Source organism: Danio rerio, chromosome 12 (genome assembly GCF_049306965.1).
Source record: "Danio rerio strain Tuebingen ecotype United States chromosome 12, GRCz12tu, whole genome shotgun sequence".
In the NCBI taxonomy this organism is placed as follows: Eukaryota; Metazoa; Chordata; class Actinopteri; order Cypriniformes; family Danionidae; genus Danio; species Danio rerio.
In genome coordinates, this window is record NC_133187.1 from 11620972 (window position 1) to 11640032 (window position 19061).

The window sequence follows — 19061 nt, forward strand, 5'->3', positions numbered from 1 at the left end:
AAAATCTCTTTCATTATATGCTAGCTCTCATGTTATCCCAAACCTGTACAACACACACACACACACACACACACACACACACACACACACACACACACACACGCGCGCGCATACACTGCTCACACAGTACCATTTAGAAAAATAATAAAAAAGGATATATATATATATATATATATATATATATATATATATATATATATATATATATATATATATATATATAATAGTTGAAGTCAGAATTATTAGCCCTCCTTAATTATTACCCCTCCCCCTTATTTATTTTTTCCCCAATTTCTGTTTAACAAAGAGATTTTTTTCAACACATTTCTAAACATAACAGTTTTAATAACTCATTTCTAATAATTTATTTTATCTTTGCCATGATGACAGTAAATAATATTTTACTAGATATTTTTCAGACACTTCTTTACAGCTTTTTAAATTTTATTATTGTATAGTAATTAACTAGGTTAATTAAGCAGGATAGGGTAATAAGGAAAGTTATTGTATAACGATGGTTTGTTCTGTAGACTATCGAAAAAAAAAAATTAACTTAAAGGGACTTAAAATTTTGACCTTAAATACTTGTTAAAAAAATTAAAAACTACTTTTATTCCAGTCGAAATAAAACAAATGAGACTTTCTCCAGAAGGAAAAATATTATCAGACATACTGTGAAAATTTTCTTGCTCTATTAAAGATAATTTGGGAAATATTTAAAAAAGAAAAAAAAAATCAAGGGGTGTTTAATAATTCTGACTTTGTATATATTATTTATTATTCATTATATATCATTTATATACATATCTTTTTGGGGGTTTTTTTGTCATTGGTATCCTTATATTGCCAGGTATAAACAAGACCTACATTTGTGACATGTTTTTTTTCCAGAGAAGTCTGTTTGGTTAAAGGTGTGTATTGGTCATTACAGCTTGTAATGGTTGCCGTACATCAGCTGTATGCCATAAAGGCCTCTTGCCAGAGCTGCAGCATGTGCCATAAATGCCTGAGTGAGCTCTATAGGGCACATTAAAGGGGCCCGCTCTTGTATGTGTTTGAGGAATGATGGGTCAGAGAGAATAAAACTACAATGCGAGGCAGTGTGGAAGTCTGTTGTTTGTCTAGATTTATGAAACACTCTGCACCGTTAAACTGCCTGTTAAACATTTGATGCACTTGGTGATTTTCTGACAAGCTACTAGGATAGCTTTCCCAGTTGTCAGTGTGAAAGGGATTTTTTTTGTATGTCATTTTTTTTAATAATTAATTAATAAAACAAACAAAAAAACTTTTTAAGCTTATAAATATAAATGAAACTTAACCGATTTGTTACTTGACATCAATTACATTTTTCAGCTATTTACTAAGGTAGCATTTCTCATATTTATTGTGAAATTATATGTTATAAAATTACTAAAACTAAAATATTTATTTTAAATATGTATTATTTGTATCATTTATATGATGCAGACTGAAGGAAAAATATACTGTATATACTTGATTAATGTTATATTAATTCTGCTTCAAATATTAGTAGTTATTAGTTAATAGTTTAAATAAAACTGAGTTATTTCCCCTTTTTTCCCCTCACAGCTTTTCATGTGCTGATAAGTGTTCCCACATCACCAATCCAAGATTTCTGATTTCATCCTGGCTAGTTAAACCGTGTCTTAAAACCTAATGCACAAGCTCAATGATCCAAGAGCAGACTAGCTCAGAGCTGGTCCCTGTGGGCATAGTTCACAGCTAGAGTTTCCTCAGTCTTCCCTCCTTTTGGCATTGCACTAAAAGATGAAAAGCTGTGTTTGGTTTGAGGAGGGATTTATTGGTATTAGAACAACACAAACTGTGTGGCGCTTAGGAGCTTGGGCGTTGGAGGAAGTCAGGCCAAAATGATGTTGCAATACTCCAATTTGTCATTCAAACTGAACAAATTGCTTCAAATTTTTCCTTGGTTCTGCTCTTGAAAAATTACTTCAGCTAATTTGAAGCCTAGAAATCACATTATATATTATTAGTGCTGTCAAACTATTAATCACAACTAATCATTAAAACTAAAAATTTGTATTTACATACTGTACCTTTATAAATACTATGCATATAAAAATAAAAATATAAATTATATATATATATATACAGTCGAAGTCAGAATTATTCGCCCCCTGTTTATTTTTTTCCCCAATTTCTATTTAATGGAGAAGATTTTTTTCAACACATTTTTAAACATAGTAGTTTTAATAAATCATCTCTAATAATAATTTTTTTTTGCTATAATGACAGTAAATAATATTTTACCAGATACTTCTATACAGCTTAAAGTGACATTTAAAGGCTTAACTAGGTTAATTAGGTTAACTAGGCAGGTTGGGGTAATTAGGCAAGTTATTGTATAACAATGTTTTGTTCTGTAGACTATCGGGGAAAAAAGCTTAAAGGGGCTAATAATATTGACCCTTAAATGGTGTTTAAAAAATTCAAAACTGCTTTCATTCAAGCTGAAATAAAACAAATAAGACTTTCTCCAGAAGAAAAAGTATTATCAGACATGCTGTGAAAAATTCCCTGCTCTGTTAAACATCATTTGGGAAATATTTGAAAAGAAAAAAATCTTAGGGGGGCTAATAGTCGACTTCAACTGTATATATATATAGGCCTATATGAACATTGAACATTTCCTGCTTGTTCTCAAACTATTTCATAACTGTAACAAGAGGTGATTCAATCATAACCTGATGTTAAAACAGCTAAAATAACATTATTTATCAATATGAGGCTCTTTTTGGAAACTCGGAAGCTATAGAAATTAAAAATGTAAAACAGGAAATACGCTAGGACCATTGTTTTTGTTTATATCCCTTAAAATCACCCATATGTATTAGATATTGAATGATATATTAGAATAATCGTTCTCTTAAATATATGCATATATATAACCCTGGACCCACAAATTTATATATATTTCAATACTTTTAGTATTAGACCTATAGCTACATCAATAATCTTTCTAAGGATGTTCTAGGATGGGGCAATATTTGGTTGAGATAAAACTATTTGAAACCTGGAATCGTCTTTATTTTTTTCTAAATGAAGTGCTAATCGTACATTAAGTTTGATATTTTTACTGTGGAAAATAGAAAAAAATATCTTTGTGTCTTCGTATCTTCATAGTGAATAAAAGATGTGCTGCCAGATTGCATCAGATTTACAGAGTGAAATTCTAAAAGTCCAGGGCTAGAAGAGCGTAGCAAACGGTTTGGATTATAAATGGATTATATATGCTCGATAAGCAGTCAGAGATGTAAAAAGGTGTCAGGTTATTCACCTTATTCTCCGCGTATGAATGGGCACAGCCATTTGAATCAATTTGGCTCGAGACTTCCGGTCTTATTCACTTCCATTCATTTTTAGACGTTAAAAACAGCTCGTTTTGCTGCTTGGTGTTGTAAAGTGATATTTTCTTATCATATCATTCTACTTTATCAGTATAGTCATGCAAACACTTGTTTGTAGTGTAAGTAGTTTGACCGTTTTCTGACGTTTATTATTCCTAGTCATTTCTCCAATAGGAAACTGAACAGGTAGTTCTAAAACAATCACAACGCACTTCCACATTGAAGAATAAGGTCAATAGTGCCTTATAAACTAATAAAAGAATCTTAAAATATATCCATTGGTAAACTGGTAACAATTGTACTTCTATTAATGCTAGTGTAGTATGTTCTCGTTTCTTCAATTTCATTAAAACTCTGCTGCTGCATTTTGTATCAGTTGCAACTTCCTTATAGAACCCTTTGGTAAACCAATGTAAACAGCATTGCAGTAATCAAGCCAAGAAAAAATAAAAGCATGAATTAATTTCTAAGCATCATTAAAAGACAGCAAAGAGTGAATTCTGGCAATGTTCCTCAAATAATAAAAACATGTTTTTGTAACTTGATTAATATGAGATTTAAAATTTAGATCACAATATAAAATAACACCCAGGTATTTAAATTAGTTTTTAGATTGTAAACCTAAAGAACACAATTATGCTTCAAACCTCTCGCTCAGAAAATCTTAGAAAATTTGATCGATAAATTCCACATTTATAAATGTCCATTTTATAAGGAGTTTGAGTTTCTTTAGAGAACCAGCACATGCCCTATTTTGTGTTTCTCAATTCAATTCCAGATTTCTTTCAACTAGGACTTGGCATAAAATCTAATTTGTGATGTCCCAGGAAATCCCATGGTCCAGCATCAATACAGGCATGCATTTCTATCATTTTATGCTTTTCCAGCAAGAAACCTACAGAGAATTAGTTTGGGCTGTATAACAGCAACCTTGAAAAGACTTACCTTTTGCATTTGAAAAAGCTGCATGTGGTTGGCGACAACCTATGTGTCCTGTTAAAGGCCAAACACTATTGTCTTGGTTTAGGGCACCTTTCTTAACTTCCAGGAAATAATATATTTTAGTGTGGGTTATAAAAATAGCTTAACACCCTCAAAGGTACTATCCTCAATTACTGCTATTAGCCTGGCCCATAAACCCACCTTTACCCCTTTATTCCCCTTTATCACCACACACAAACACTGGCTGGCCTGGCATGGGGGTGGGGTGGCATTCAGAGATTATTATTTAAATGTATAATGTTACATAGAGCGAGTTTAAAATGAGAAATAGTTTTGGTATGAATGCATATGTTAAAATATTTGACCAAAAATGAGTTGCAAAACTCACAAACCATTTCCTCTTTCGGATGAAGTACATCCTTAATGAAACTTATCAAACCCACACATACAGGAGGACGCATTGGGCATGTTGCAGCATTAAGCTTTAATCTTAGAACCTAGATTAAATAAAGGTTTATCTGCTCAATCACCAATCCATTCTCCAAATCATTTGTCCTATATTTTTCAAACTGTTTGTACTAATAACTACTACATAGGGTTATTTTATTTTATTTTTTAATTTTAATTTTATTTTTTTATTGCAATTAAGCTAAACGTTTGCATGGTAGTGTATGGTTTCCACAAAATTATTAATAAAAAAAATTCAAATTCGAAATATTGACTTACTTACTGAGCACATTGTAAAACATTGATGGTCTATAATATATAAGATTTTTGTTTCAATTGAATTGTTTTTTTTTTTTTCTGGTAACCATTGATTATACCCACATAGCAAAATTTATCTGGCCCAGATCTGGCCCACACATTCAGCTTTTGCTTGGCCCACATGCCGCAGTGAATTACGGTACATAATTGGACAGAGTCTGGCTTCCATAAAAGAGCCAAACATGGACCATATCTAGGCCAAGTCTCAGCCAAGTTAATAATACATAACTTAGGGCCTACTCACACTATGCCATCTGTACCATGCCCAGGCCGTTTCCCGGATCGTTTGAGAAGTGTGAGTGCGCTGAATCGGGCTCAAGCAAGGTTCACTTGGCCGGCCCTGGCCCGGTTGGAAGAGGTGTGCCTGAGCGCGGATCACTTGGGCTGTGGCTCGGTACGCTTGTGTGTGAGTGCAAAACGCGCCAAAGGCCGAAACCGAAAGCGTGACGTGCCTTTTAAGGGGCTGTTTCATATGGATTTATTAATCATTCTTACTGTTCAGTGATCGCAAACTGCCGTAGTTTATTAAAGACGCAAACTCCTCACAGCATGACAGCTGCGCGGCTTCAGCAGACCTCCTCATTCCTGCAGCACGAGAGCTTTATGATTGTTTATGAGCGCCAAAATTGGCGGATCTGTTCGGTGAAATATCTGACTGCGTGTCACCGCATCCCTAAGAACTGTTTGGTGAAATATTTGACTGCATGTCAATGCATGACAAACGACTGAAAGGATATAACTAGAGAAATCTCCACTATGCTACTGGGTGAGAGCGTATGGCAAGCCGTTTTAGCATTTAAACCTTGTTCTGACTCCATAAATATATTTAGAGATATAATTATATTTTGACTAGTCATAATTAAAATTCGACTAGTCAGAATGACAATTAGAGATATCTGCAATTACAATTGTACTAGTACGAAATCAGATTGGAGATATCTGCAAATATATTATGACCAGTCATATTCTTCCATTGACTTCCATTGAAAAATATTTGCAGATATCTCTGAGTTCTGACTCGTCAAAAATCCAATTCAAGATGTCTACAACTGTAATTCGACTATTAGTAAATTAATTAGAGATATCTTCAAATATACTTGTAAATATCTCTAAACATGACGAATTAAAGACATCTCCAAATGTATTATGACTAGTAAAAACTCATTTAGAGATATCTGAAAATATTTTTCAATGGAAGTCAATAGAGGAATATGACTAGTCATAATATATTTGCAGATATCTCCAATCTGATTTCGTACTAGTACATTTATTGCCTATACCTGTAATTGTTATTCTGACTAGTCGAATTATAATTATGACTAGTCAAAATATAATTAGAGATATCTCTAAATATATTAATGGAGTCAGAACAAAGATTTAAATGCTAAAAAGGCTTGCCATAGAGAGCTCTTCTGAACAGGGCAGCAGCAATGACGTAAGCGTGCCGAGGCCCAATATGGTGTGAGCGCGGGCCGTCGGGGGAGACGGGAGGGGGGACAAGCGTGCTTTGGCCCGGTTTGAGGCAACTGTACCTAGTGTGAGTACGGCCTTAGCCTGAACTGGGCCAGATATGTTGGTGTGTCACAACAGGAGTAAATTTGATAAGCCACGCTTTTTCTCGAAGCGACCTAAATTTTGGGCTAGAATTTTTTAGAATTTTTTCCTCTATTTTTCTTCTATTTTTTCACGCAGGTAGCAAAAAATTCTAGGACCAGATTTGACATAAATCTGGTGCAGCAGGCATTTATCTATCACTGGCGTACAGCATGTGGACCAAACATGGCCCTGGTTTGGCAGAAGTGGAAGCGTCTTTAAGGCTATTTTGACTTTGTGTTTATGCACTGTTTTAAGTGGGTTTGTTAGTGGTGAACATTTTACAAACTGTTTATGCATATGTTTTCAAATGGTTTTCTATTGATGGTAAATGTTTTGCGGCACGCAATACTTGAATGTCTAAAATCTAAAATGTAGTATTTGAGCATGTTGTTAATAACGATATGTGGGCCATGTAAATTTGGCCAATGTTGACACATTTAAAATACATTTTTATTATTTTCAACTAAAGAAAAAAATTCTACCAATCAGATCGCTTCAAGCAAAAAGCGCAATGCTTCATGAGTTTATCAATTTCATTCGTTGTGATGCACCAACATATCTGGCCCAGTTCAGGCCCAGTTATGGGTTATTAACTTGGCTGAGACTTGGCCTAGATATGGTTCATGTTTGGCCATTGACTGGGATCCAGACTTGTTCCAGTCATGTACCGTAATTCACTGCAGCATGTGGACCAAGCAAGAGCTGATTGTGTGGGCCAGAGCTGGGCCAGAGAAATTTTGCTATGTGACTATGTGTTGATGCACTGTTTTAAGTGGGTTTTTGTTAGTGGTGAACATTTTACAAACTGTTTATGCATATATTTTCAAATGGTTTTCTATTGATGGTAAATGTTTTGCAAACTGATTATGTAAATTTTTTTAATAGGGTATATGCGGAAGTATGCAGAAGCACATTTAATTTTTCAGTAACTTGGGTCAAACACTTCCGGTGAACTGTATGCCATTACAAAAACGTTTGTTTTCTATAAAAATCTGCAATCTTCACTGCCTGATTGATATACTATATAAAGTGGGTCTCAGAATGTACAAGAAGCACTGCATGAAATTACATTGTTCCACGACTTTTCCGCAATTTTGCTATGTGGGCACTATTTGTTTTTTCCCCCTTCTATGTACGTCAGTGGTTAAAAGTTTACAGCATTTTTCAAAATATCTTCTTTAGTGTTTAACTGAACAAAGAAATTCAAACTGGTTTGGAACAAGTCATGGGTGAGTAAATGATGACAGTATTTTCATCTTTTGGGTGAACTGTCTCTTTAAAGTTCCTATCAACATGATCATCAGCCCTAAACTTTTCATTCGTTTCCTATATGCAATCCAATCAATTACTCCTAATATATCTCAGACTTGCATGTCAAGTCAGGTATACATGCAATTTATTTTTACAAATGGTCTAACATTCAGATTCCACGATTCTAGAGCAGTCTAGATAAACTGAAAAACTGGAGAAGGAACAGTCCCGTAGAGGAATGCTGAGTTTGCTATCTTATCAGCAGGTACTGCATTAAAACACACACACACACAGTTTTATATTCAGCCTGTGCTTAAGATCACGGTGACATCTGACTCAGGAGTGCACAGCACTTTAATGTTATTCATTGACTCAAATCCACAACTTACAGCGGACATGCAATGCTGAGAGTGTGTTATGTATCAATGTGTTTGATAATATCAATCTAGATATTTCATCCTGTTGCACAATCAGTAGATTAAGACATTAGTGATGTCAAGGTCATGGGTTTGATTACTAGGAAACTCAAGATCTGATCAAATATAAATGTGAATGCAGTGTGAGTCACTTCGGATAAAAGTGTCTGCCAATGCTTAAATGTCTAATCTGTTACCTTTTTTTCCAATGGATTTTTAATGGACGTATGCAATCAGCTTCAGTAAAGATATATAATAATATAGTTTGCCCAAACATGATATTTCTGTCATCATTTTCTCACTTTTTAGCTTTCTACAGAATATATTCTCTAATGTTCAATAAAATAAAAAAAAACTTATAAGGAGTTGGAGCCACTTAAGTCATCCCTTTAGGTTTACATGAATGTCCAAAACATTTCATAGGCCAATTATTATCTATTGAAGAGACTGCTTATTCTCCAATTGACTTAAAGAAGCCCCTATTTTGCATTATAAAAGGTCATATTTTGGTTTTAGGGGTCTCCAACAACAAGCTGATATGCATGCAAGGTCAAAAACACACTTTCATTGTTTTATAATATGCATTTATTTTTACCTAATTATCCCAACGGCTCACATATGATTCGTTCAGTGATTCATTTGTTCCCAAAGGTCCTTTGCATGAGGTTAATCTGCTCTGATTGGACCGATGACACAGTCTGTTGTGATGGATCGACTGCATTCAGTGTGGAATGGAGAGAAATGCCCACCACGCTTTGAAGTAGCAGAGTATGTGAGAGCCCAATGCAGGAATGCAATAAAGCAATGCAGTCACAGCAACACCAGCATATTACTCTACTCTTAACTTTAACCCCAAGTAATAACAATGACACACATTCAGTAATAATCCACAAATGAATCAAGAAATTGTAATTTACTAAGTAGTTTTAAAAATGTGTACTTTTACTTTCCCTTGAGTACATTTTTAGTGCTGTATCAGTACTTTTACTCCACTACTTTGCTTCAATCTACAGTCACTACTTTATTTTTTCCTGTCTTTGGGGATTAGAAAAATCAGTCCTGTGAGTCCTGTCCAATGATATCACACATAGAATGTAAATTGTATTGAACTATATCAAGACATAGGCGCTTTATTATCGCAGCAAACTGTTTGGCAGCACTAAATGTGTCCAAGTAGACGTCCAAAATCTTTACATGCAATGACCCAGAGAATGTTTAGAGCATGTCACCAATGAGATGACGGATGTTTACTGTATGATGACAGAAATGGCCTTAAACACTTAGCAGGCACAAGAGGTCAATATGACACCAGATTGACATTGTACCCCAACGTCATGGAGACGTTACATTTTATTTGGAAATGAAAATCGGGTTGACGTCAACGTCAGGCCAACGTCAATGTCCAGCCTAAAACTATCCAAATACCAACATCTAATGATGTTACAGCTTGACGTTGCTTGAAGTCACCACCATGACATCCATCAGACGTTGGATTTTGGTTGCCATAACTGATGAATAAGGGTGCTTTCACACCTACACTTTTGTTTCGGAACGTATCTCGTTTGCCTAGTTAGCGCAGTTCGATTGGCATATGTGAACAGGGCAATCGCGCTCTGTTCCGCGCCAAAGTAATCGCTCCGAGATCGCTTGAGTGAGGTGGTCTCGGCTCGATTGAAACGAACCCTGGAGCCAAGCGCGGTTATATCACAGTGTTTTATAGATATGTAATAGGCTTACGGCTATATGAAGAGAGAATTATGAGGTGGGCGGGAAGTTTCGCGAGTCTCCGGATGCCCGCAAAGGAGTGATGATCTCCCGGTAATCTCGCATCTCCCTCCGGTCCTCAAATAGGCATCGTCGCGCACCCTTCTCACCCCTCCCTCCCATCTCCCTCCACCCCTTCTCATCCGTCTCTCCTCAGACACGTCGCGCGCGCTCACCCTGTCAATCACCACCAAACCACCACCTCTCCTGACAGCTTAGCGGGACGCTGCAAAATAAACCCTGACACTCTGACTAATGTGAGGAGAGTTTACTCGCACGTGACTTGTTTTAGCTCTTTTGGTCCGATTAGAAACTTTGCAGTGTGAAAGCGAACCGCTCCAAGAGCAAAGAGCAACAATGTAACAATTGTTATCTCTGTTTCGGAACAACTGAATCGATTCACAGGTGTGAAAGCACCCTAAATGGCAGTATTTGACGTCAATATGATGTTGGTTTAGAATGTTGGCTCGACACTGGATTTTGGTTGCCATAACGGATGAATAAATGTCAGTATTTGTTGTCAATATGACGTTGGTTTAGAATGTTGGCTCGACATTAGATTTTGGTCACTTTCTAAAACAACCTAAATCTAACCTAACATTAATGTCTTATGACGTTGTGTGCGTTCTGTTATGTTTACACACATCCACAGATTACATGTAAATGCATCAGCTTTTTACATCATAATACCCACTGCTTACTACTCTTGAGTACTTTTAAAAGGGCTAATTTCTTACTCGTACTTTGAGTAATATTACAACATATACTTTTTCAATGCTTGCACTACATGTTCAGGCAAGTACTTTTACTTGAGTATGATATGATGATATGTTCTGTACTCTTTCCACCACTGCTCATACACAACTGGTAGACCGCAAGTATGAATTCTGTCAAAATGTGCACAGTGGACGTGAATGGTCACGCATCTTGCGTTTTGAACTTTATAGTGTGGACGCAGAATGTTTTTCTGAAAAGCAATAAAAGACCAGTCTGGACGATGAGTTTTATCATTCTAAAATGCCATTTTAAAAACGAAAATATACTAGTGTGAACGACACCTCAATGTTGGCCATTACGGTATAATGCAGCCATCAGAAACACATCATCTTGCAACAGATTTTTATTGGTGTGTGATCAAGGAATTCCTGCCACTTTTATGACTTCTTTAGACATTCATAAGCAGTTCACAGGTTCTCAGCTGATTCAGATGTACACACACAGCGGGACATTCATCTCAGAGCACAGCATTGTTTTCAGTTATTGCAAAATGTCCTTTATAAAAGATGCTACCTTTGATTTGTATCTTTGGGTTTATTCTTAAAAATGTTGAACGTGTAAATGCAAAGTGCTAAAAGCATTTTCGTTTTTAATCTGGACCAAATGAACTAAGAGAGCTTAAAGGAACTTCAAATTTACTCACTATTTACTCATCATCTGTTTCTTTTATTCTGTTGAACACAAAAGAAGTACCTATTGACTTCCATCATATTAGTTTTTTCTACTGTGGTTATTAATGGTTACAAGTTTTTTTTTTTTTAGCTTTTTTCTAAACATTTCCTTTGGTGTTCAACAAAATAAGAAGCTCAAAGATATGCAGCCCCTTGAGGATGAGTAAAATGTGAGAAAAATTATTATTTATTTTTTTTTAGTTGAACTATAACTACCTAATAAACTAAAGTGTGAACGGTTTTGTAAAGGTTTCTTAAACTTTTGGAGAACATGTCTTAAGACTTCTAAAACTATTCTGTGACTGAAGAAGCTTTTTGGAGGGCTCTCAGCCATCTCATTATGCAGTCCATCGGGGTGCATTTTCATTTTCATCTCACACACACACACACTGTCAGTTTTGGGTGCTTTCCTCATTCTTGTATCAACTTTTAAGATAATACTTTGGAGATTTGCTAGAATCAATACTAAGCCACCTCCAAGAAGGTGGTGTTGTTTTGTGACTCATTTGAAGCCGTTTCTCTGGAAACTTTCAGCGCATCAGTCAAAGGAAAGCGCTATTCTTGCTGAGTGTGGTTGTGTAAGACTGGTGAACAAGGTGGAACGCCTTTGTGTGATGTCAGATGAGAAAGGCATGGAAGCGAATCGGTGTCATGGAGTGGGTCATTGAGAGGTGAGGCTGACTGCTTCCATGGGTTCAGGAAAAGTTCAGCCGCATAACATTAGGCAAATTAGTAAGACTGCAATGGAGAGAGAGAGAGAGATAAATGAGCCATGAGAGAACTAGAGAAGGGCCAAACTAGTTCAGGAGGAGGTGGAACCCTGAAGTTGGTTTAAGAAAGGAAAACTTAGAAGATAGTTAGTGTTTAATTCATAAAATGCAGAATTTGGACATCCTATGCATTGCCCATGCATTCCCTTATCTAAAATCTGTCAGAATTTGAACTAGAACTTGGGTAAAAGTTGTTTTGCTTGCCCGTTTTTTTCTAAAGTTTATTTTATTTTTTGGGATCTACGGTGTATACTTAAATAGCATTCAACAATGATTTTGTCAAAGTCTGAAATTGAATTATTGAATTTTTAAACTCCTGTTACACAATAACTTCTTTTTAAAGAGGTGTTTCTTGCTCAGTAGAACTTTTTTGTGTTGAACGTTGTTTAAAAAATGAAATATACTTTTGTATGCTTAGTGTATTCTTATACATGATTATTTTAAACAGTTGCTTTCTACATGAACTTAAAAACTACATAAACATAAACTGTTTAGATATTGATAGAAATAATTAATTAAATACTATGCCAATTTGATAAATAAAAATAGCAAATGTGCTGTATTATCATTTCATAGTGTATATTGCAAAGTCTTTGCAATTATTGTTGTTATTTTCACATTAAAAAACTATTTAAAAAGAAATTAAATTTTATATTATAAAATTATATATAAATAAAATTTTATTTTATTTATTTATTTATTTATTCTATGCCTGCTATTGCAAAAAAAAAAAAAAAAAAAAGTTGTTAAATCAACCTTGGCTATTTTATTTGACCGGTTCCTTGTAAGAGAGACTTAATGTGAGCCTTTGTAATTATTCTTGCTATTTTTATAAACTATATACTATTTAAAAGTAAATTAATTCTTTAACAAACGTTTTTTGCTTGAAAAAACACAATCGATTTTCAATAAGCCATAGTTAGTAAAGCATTCTTATTTATTTATTTAAATGCTTTTTTAATGCCTGCTATTTAAAAAGTTAATCAACCTTATTTTATTAGACCTGTTCTTTAAGAAAGAGACGTAATGTGAGTCTTTGTAAATGTTGCAATTTTTCTAATTTTTATAATACTATTTAAAAGCAAATTAACTCTGTAACAAAAGTGTTTTGCTTGAAAAAAAAACATTTCCACTGAGCCATAGTTATGCTGGTAACCTGTTTTGTTTCATTTATTTATCTATTTTTGTATCTGCTTTTTGCCAAAAAAAAAATAAATAAATAAATACTGTTAAATCAACCATAATTATTTTATTTGATAGAGGCGTGATGTGGGCGGGGCTTTAATGACAGAGACATTAAGGCGGGCCCGATTAAACGCTAAATTGTAGATGTGGGCGTGTTCTAAGCGCAGTCACCCATTCCGTCATCGTCAACGGGCGGAGTTTGCAGACAGCTGCTCGGTCTCGTCAAGATCCTCTCACACTCTCAGCAGCTCCGTGAGCCTGAACACACGAGTTCCGCGCGGATTAACAACACAAGCACACACAAGCTGATTAAACCCGCGTCTGTGCGCTGTTTCCAACCGGGAGGACACGAGACATTTAAAAGGAACCTGTTTAAATATCGCTGCACCATATCACGGAGGTATAAACGAGACTAAATAACCGGAGCTCCGCTAATATAATACTGGACCAAACTCCTCGTTCAACACTGGACATTTGATGGATTTATTGTTTATTCTGTATTGTTTATTTTTATAACTGTTTTGCTAATGTGAGATTTCGAGAATACAAAACACAATAAGCTATTGTCTAAAATATCTACTTTCTAGACATTACACTTTTGAAACAAGGACATTGTTGATCTTTTATGACAATATAATTTTTTTATTATTATTGAATTTTTTTGCAAAAAGTATTTCAGAGGACATTGATCGCACCTATCCCCGATCATGCACTCGCGCTTCAGCTGTAGTTTTACTCGCTTCTGTAGTTCCTGATCTCCGCTGGGAATAACAGGGATGTCTGGGATGGATCCATCGCTCTGTTAAATCTCTATGTGAATTCTACAGTCGTGGATCAGCCGTTGTCTTGAGGAATTGTGTCCGATCTGATCATGTATGAGAGTGTGGATGTGAACCCTTTCCTCATGATGGATTACTATAATCAGAGCAGAGGATGTCTGATCCCGGACAAGATGCCCCATCCCTTCAGCTCATCCATCAGACATCAGCACTGGAGCGGATCCAACCACTGTACGTGCACTTCCATTCAGTAAACACCTCGTTTCAATCAGTCTGATCAGCTGCAAATGCATTCTAGTTTGTCTTATGTAATTCAGTGTTTGACAGTCATTCATATGCTGACATGTAAATCCAGCTGGTTGACCCACTTACACACGCGCGCACACACTGCTCCATATAGCAGCATGCAGATCTTCTGTCTGGATTTAGCATGGCTCTCGTTTATTTCTTTCCACCATCAATGCTGGCTTATTAGTTTTACTAATATCTACCCATTCATATAAAGTTCGTGGATCTAAAGGCATTTAATTCCTCAGATCTGGTCTCTTGAGAGCTGTTAATGAGCACTTATGACAGCTTATTAGCGTGCTGGAACAGAGAATATGAATGAAATTCAGAGCAAGGTTATTAGGGGGGCTGTGAGTGTTACAATTGTGTTGTACTTAATGAAAACCTGTTTTTATGGGTCATGTGTGAGAGATAAATGCGATGAAGAGGAAAGTATTTTTTGCACATTTGAACAGATCTTGATCTCCTGTTGCTTAATAGATCCATTGTGGATGGTTGACCCAGAGTGCGCAGGGTCACAGAATCCGCAACCTTTGGCATAGAAACGGGGACGTAAACACTGAAGGAGTCTCAGGAAAGAGCAGACTGCTTAATGTCTTGTGTTATTTTAATCAGCCGCATCAGATTGTCATCTAAAACAGGCAACGCTATTATAAAAAAATGTGAATTAATCACATTAACATGCAATGCTAAAATATGCATAGTAGGTTTGACCTAGTTTCTCTGTTAACAACTTTTTTCAGGCTTGTCCTTGATTCTTTTAGCTATTGTATTTCCCAATAATTATTTTACGATTACTGAACAACCTAAATATGATGCTATAAAAGCAAATAATTGCCTCTAAAAATGAATATTGAAATATAGATTGTTATTATTATTTCGTTTAAATAATATTTAATTACAAAAACAATTGCAATACAACATATGGATATATATGTGCACACACAAACACTTTATAGCATCATATCAGCAAAGATCAGTACATTTCGGTCAAAAGTGCAAGCTTTGTTGGAAGTCTATGGATAAGATATGCTTTATGTCAGCACACTTTGAACAATCAGGAGACCCTCACTCTTGGCTAAAGTGCATTATAGGCTTTCTGAGATATAGAAAGGAATGGCTAGTTTGTGCAATTGCAAATGTGCATCAATTAGCTTAGTGCATTCCACTCTCAATTTTCTGGAAATTTAAACATTATGTTATAATGTATACCGTGACCATACTATTGAAGAATATTTGTATAGTTTCGATTTGTCATCAACAGTGACATTTTTTACAACCTCTGTATTAGAACTGTTTTATTCAGATAATCAGGTGTTTAAAAAAAAAAAAAAATCTCTTAATGATCAAACCAACAGTTAATTCAAAACAATACATAATTTTATTCCAAGAACAGTGGGATTAAAAACAGAAATAAATTATGTAGAATTATATGAATTATGTAGAATTTTAATATGTAGAGCTTTGAAAATAATAATAATTAGTTTTGCTATCAAATTCAAAGAAACATGAAGCAACACATTTAATAAATCGTGAAGAATTTTGAAGTAGAAAGAAATAGTGTTTACAGTGTTTTATCTTAAAAATACTCCACAAATATTTATTTACTACTTGTGGGCAAAATGTACTTTTAAAGTAGCTGTTTCTGCATGGCTGATTAATATGATCTTGAATCACAAGCACTCTCAACTATGTTCTCACTGCTAATTATTTAACAACTGATGAAATTGTATCATTTATAGAGTGTGAATTAGGCATGGGACAGTGACCGGTTTACTGCGGTTTACTGCGGTTTGGAGAAGTCAGGGTATTAAAACCGCAAAAAAAAAAACGTTTTGTTATACTGTTTCTAAGGTATATGTAAAGGGTTTCATTTAAGATAGTAGAAATCAATGGTTTATTTTAATTATGTAGCCTGACATGTTTACTGTTCCAAAATATTAAAATTGTTTCCTAAAATGTAATATATTGTGTTAAATGGAGGGAAAAGTTGTTGTTTTTTTACTAAGACATTTAAAAAGAAATTAGTTTACACCAGTAAACACAATACTGTGATACGTTTATCCAAGGTTATCATACCATTAGAAACTTATACCGGCCCATGCCTAGTGTGGATATGAGCAAAAAACTAGATGCTACATTTGCCAGGTTGTAACTGTCCTGTTACCAACCAGTGTTATTTGCATCACCTCCATTTATAATTCCCCTCCTGTGGCTTTACGGGACAGTAAATGCCCATCAGATTCTGAATTAGTAAACTAATGAAATATCTTGCTGTTTTAAAGCTAGTCATCTCAACTTATACCAATCAAACTGATTCATAAAATATTGAGCGAAACTTTTCATAACTTAAAAAAGTTTTTGAAGCCTGATTAACTTATTACAATAAGTTAAAGCAACATGTAAATATTTGCTGTCATAACTTTTTTTGTCATATAATTTTTTACAATGTAGGTACTAATTTTTTAGCTTGTATGGTAAGGTAGAATGTGATTTTGCACATAGCCATTAACAATATCTGAGAAAATATATTTCCTAGATTTTGTTTGTAAACATGATTTATTGGAATATTCCATTCCGAGTAAAAAGGGTTAATTCCCCCAAAATGAAAATGATGTTATTAATGAGGGGCGAGGCAGTGGCGCAGTAGGTAGTGCTGTCGCCTCACAGCAAGAAGGTCGCTGGTTCGAAACTCAGCTCAGTTGGCGTTTCTGTGTGGAGTTTGCATGTTCTCCCTCAAGTGGGTTTCCTCCGCGTGCTCCGGTTTCCCCCACAGTCCAAAGACATGTGGTACAGGTGAATTGGGTCGGCTAAATTGTCCGTAGTGTATGATTGTGTGTGTGAATGTGTGTGTAAATGTTTCCAAGAGATGGATTGCGGGTGGAAGGGCATCGGCTGCGTAACAGTAAAAAAAACACTTGCTGGATAAGTTGGTGGTTCATTCCGCTGTGGTGACCCTGGATTAATAAAGGGACTAAGCCGACACGAAAATGAATGAATGAATGTTATTAATGACTCACCCTCGTGTCATTCTTATTCCCTGAGAAGTGTTTGCTTTCTTTTAAACTAGCCCTAAATAATATCCATAATAATATTTACATGTTGATTACGGAGGAATATTTGCAGCTGTGGTTCGTAACATGACTTTAGGAGCGGGACGTTTTACGTTATATTCTACTTGGATACAGTAACTGCCTTTTCAAATGAGACGGAGAGATGAGTGTGTTGATGTGTCCGTATGCTTTCAGTCATCAGACTGACGGCGCAGGGTCTTTACGGGGGTCGATCAGGATCAAACGCACTTGATCTTTGATAGTCGGCTTCTCTCAGCGCTGAGGTGGGGTTTCCAGAGAGATTACACGCCTCAGCGTGAAGGAATGCGCTGCCTCTTATTCACATGACAGTCACACACACACACTCAAACTCCCCTTCACACTGCGCCCACAGACTTTTGTACACACTCCTGTTTATATATGCAGTGTTCTTAATAATATCTTCTATTTTTAAATACTATTCATGTATCTTTTCACTCAAGTCAGTGCTTTGTGTTAATTGCGCTGCATATTCTTATTAGTGTGTGTGTGTGTGTGTGTGTGTGTTATCAGTTGTGAATTGACAACATTTTTGGGAAGTTTTGTCTGATGGGTTTGGAAGGTGATGAAATCATGTATTGATGTGATGTGTGTTCTGGTCATGTTAGGTCAGAGAAAATGGACAAGTTTCATAGGTCTGTCTTTTAATGGGCGTCCTGTTATACACAGGAAGCTTTTAGCACTGTTGCAGCAAAATAAATTGCACAGGATATGTGTTGACACTTTATTACTTTATCCACAGGGAAGGAATGATGTGAACTGCTTTGTTACGCAAGCTTGTTGTCTTCTAAAAGCAGCTATAAATGGAGTGTTTGTAGCTGTTTTTTTTAAATCAAAAGAACACATCGTGTGCACAGACTCAAATACAATAATGCAGTGGTTTGAATTTTAATAAATGTATATTTCCACCTATGGTGTGAGTAATATCAAAGGGAAAGTTCACCCAAAAATAAAAATTCCGTCATAATTTACATTGTCTTTACTTGTTTTAAAACTAAAGACAGAGGAAGATATTTTTTAGATTTTGGAAGCCTGTAACTATTGACTCATATATATCCCAGCAGGCACACAACATCATTAGACATTAATACAAGGTTAGATTTAGGTAATGACGTCAGGTGACCAAAATTCAATGTCTAGCTAAGGTCTAAAGACAATGTTATTTTGACATCTAATAACGACGTCAAATTACGTTGATTTTAAATTGTGTTGGAAAGTGACCAAAATCCAACATCTGATAAATTCCATAGTGGTAACGTCCACACAACGTCAAGGTGTAACATGATTAGACGTTGATATTTGGTTGATTTTAGGTTGAACATGGGACATTGACATCGGCCTGACGTTGATTATCTGACGTCAACTCGATTTTC

At 35.4% G+C, this 19061-nt stretch overlaps 1 protein-coding gene across 5 annotated transcripts in view; it reads left to right on the top strand.

Moving 5' to 3' along the window:
• Positions 1–19061, top strand: part of raraa (retinoic acid receptor, alpha a) — a 324831-nt gene that overhangs the window by 234203 nt on the left and 71567 nt on the right. The window contains 1 exon segment of one of the 5 annotated variants that reach the window (NM_131406.2): positions 13765–14539. The exons of the other annotated variants lie outside the window; for them this stretch is intronic. Coding sequence (NP_571481.2) covers positions 14401–14539 — 139 coding nt within the window. The 5' untranslated portion in view covers positions 13765–14400. 5 annotated transcript variants of the gene reach the window in all.